This window comes from Diachasma alloeum, unplaced genomic scaffold, assembly GCF_001412515.2.
Source record: "Diachasma alloeum isolate Michigan unplaced genomic scaffold, Dall2.0 Dall_scaffold_02004, whole genome shotgun sequence".
Classification (NCBI taxonomy): Eukaryota; Metazoa; Arthropoda; class Insecta; order Hymenoptera; family Braconidae; genus Diachasma; species Diachasma alloeum.
Genome location: NW_021682037.1, coordinates 204,912 through 207,149, shown reverse-complemented (window position 1 = coordinate 207,149; position 2,238 = coordinate 204,912). Strand labels below are relative to the sequence as shown.

Below are 2,238 nucleotides of genomic sequence, written 5' to 3'. Positions count from 1 at the left end.
TGCAAATACCTCCAAAACCCCTAGATTAACAAAAAAAAGTCTCTAAACCTTTTTTGTAGCATATGAAATTCCCCGCAAAAAAGTCCTTTCACATTTCCCCCTAGAACCCCCACCGCCGAGATAATTCTACCAAATAACGCCTAAACAATGAAAAAAACTCAACTATTCAACTACAAACAAAAAAAAACAGTCCAACCCATAGTGCGCCTACCCCAAGAGCCCCCTCTGGCCAAAAACCTCTTCAAACCTCTCTCGAGCCCTTCCACCCCCCGCCCCCCACGCACCCCTAGAAATTCTCCAGCCGTCAAAACCACTCCGAAGCCCCCTATCCGCCAGAACTTTCAAACCCCGTCACCCGATTCATCCCAACGTCGCCGCGTCTCATTGGCTGTTCCTTCGACGCAAATTCCCTCACCCACCTATCCTGTCACCCCCCGCGGGACCGCCCCGCGCATGCGCATGCCTCCCAAACAAGCGCCAGAGCTGCAGTTGCCCAGTGCATCTAGCGTCGCTCGACTGCAAAGACAGTGACACGATAAATCTTGCACGAAATTTTGCCCGCGATAATTCCCGCAGATCATTCCACCCCTCACGCACACAATCACCTCCATGTGAACGTCGTAAATCTCGTGCGGTGGAAAAAAAAATAACAGTCAGTCTGTACAAGATGGCCGCCCGGTTGACATCGGCCTTCTACCACTTCACCCTTATTTTGCATCTGTTTTTGCTGATTAATTACAATTATGGGGAACGAATTGGTGATAAAGCTGGCACTCTTCATATGTACGAGGATAAAGGGAATGAGCGGGGGAGGAGGAGTTTTGTTGTCGATAGGAGTGAGTTTGATGATTATGTTGGGGAAACGTCATTCGTGCGAAATCGAAGGGATACGGCCAAAAACTCGACCAGTGGAATACCCTATGTCAATCCGAACATCACAACAAAGGTGAGTGAACGATGGTGAATTTATGGGTCGAGGGGTTAATTAGGGTTTCCAGCGGGTGACAATGACATTAGGGGAGAGCGGGGTTAAATGGACACTTTAGACTTTTGTTCTAATTACTCATAACTCAGAAACAAATTTATCAACTGAGCTCAGGTTAGGCTCATCACAAAGGGAAAGAACTGTTCTTTGCGATGAAAGAAAAATTATTAAATTTTATCAGCATTTCAACCCGTCATTAACATTTAAAAAAAGTCAAAAGTGTCCATTTTACCACAACCTCTCCTATTTAGTGCGGGTCGGGGGGAGGTGAGAGTATTATTGCGAGTACTCACCTGAAATGATAATTCGGGGAAGTGAGGTGATATGGACTTTTTCGAGTCATCAATATCTCTTGAGGAAATGGTGCGATTGGGATAAATTGGGCCTCATTTTGGAGGTTTAAAAAATTGCTTGGGAATGACAAAAAATTGGGGAATTTCACTCTGCGGTTATTGAGGTATTGACAACGACGCATTTAACCCTCTAGAATGGGAAAATGTAGAACTTTAATTGGGGGACAACTCCAAAACACTAGAGAGGATTTTTTATTTTGAAGGCTTTTTTCTAGTTTTAAAAGTACATTTGATTTATGCAAGTTGGGGGTTCGGCCAGAGGGTACTGTAGATTGGAGATGATGGAAACAAAGTCTAGTAGTTGCGATAGATTAGTTGTTAACAGTGGGAGGTCAATCACTCGAATTTCCGGATTTACTCACAACAAAGGTGAGTGAACGATGGTAAATCTATGGGTCGAGGGATTAATCACTGTTTTCGGTGGACAATGATGATGTTATTTACTGTGGGGTCGGCTGAAGGTGAGAGTATTATTGCGAGTACTCACCTGAAATAATAATTCAGGGAAGTGAGGTGATATGGACTTTTTCGAGTCATCAATATCTCTTGAGGAAATGGTGCGATTGGGATGAATTGGGCCTCATTTTAGAGGTTTAAAAAATTGCTTGGGAATAACCAAAAATTGGTGAATTTCACTCTGCGGTTATTGAGGTATTGACAACGACGCATTTAACCCTCTAGAATGGGAAAATGTAGAACTTTAATTGGGGGACAACTCCAAACACTAGAGAGGATTTTTTTATTTTGAAAAGGCTTTTTTCTAGTTTTAAAAGTACATTTGATTTGTGCAAGTTGGGGGTTCGGCCAGAGGGTACTGTAGATTGGAGATGATGGAAACAAAGTCTAGTAGTTTCGATAGATTAGTGGCCGTGACTATTCGCACCATTGCGTGAATCACTC

The 2,238-nt window shown here is 43.4% G+C and overlaps 1 protein-coding gene across 1 annotated transcript in view; it reads left to right on the top strand.

Annotated features, from left to right (window-relative positions):
- The first annotated feature begins 506 nt into the window (after positions 1–506).
- LOC107046816 (sortilin-related receptor) overlaps positions 507–2,238 on the top strand; it is a 28,385-nt gene continuing 26,653 nt past the window's right edge. The window contains exon 1 of the mRNA XM_015269534.1: positions 507–946. Coding sequence (XP_015125020.1) covers positions 668–946 — 279 coding nt within the window. The 5' untranslated portion in view covers positions 507–667. The remainder of the gene's footprint in view (positions 947–2,238) is intronic.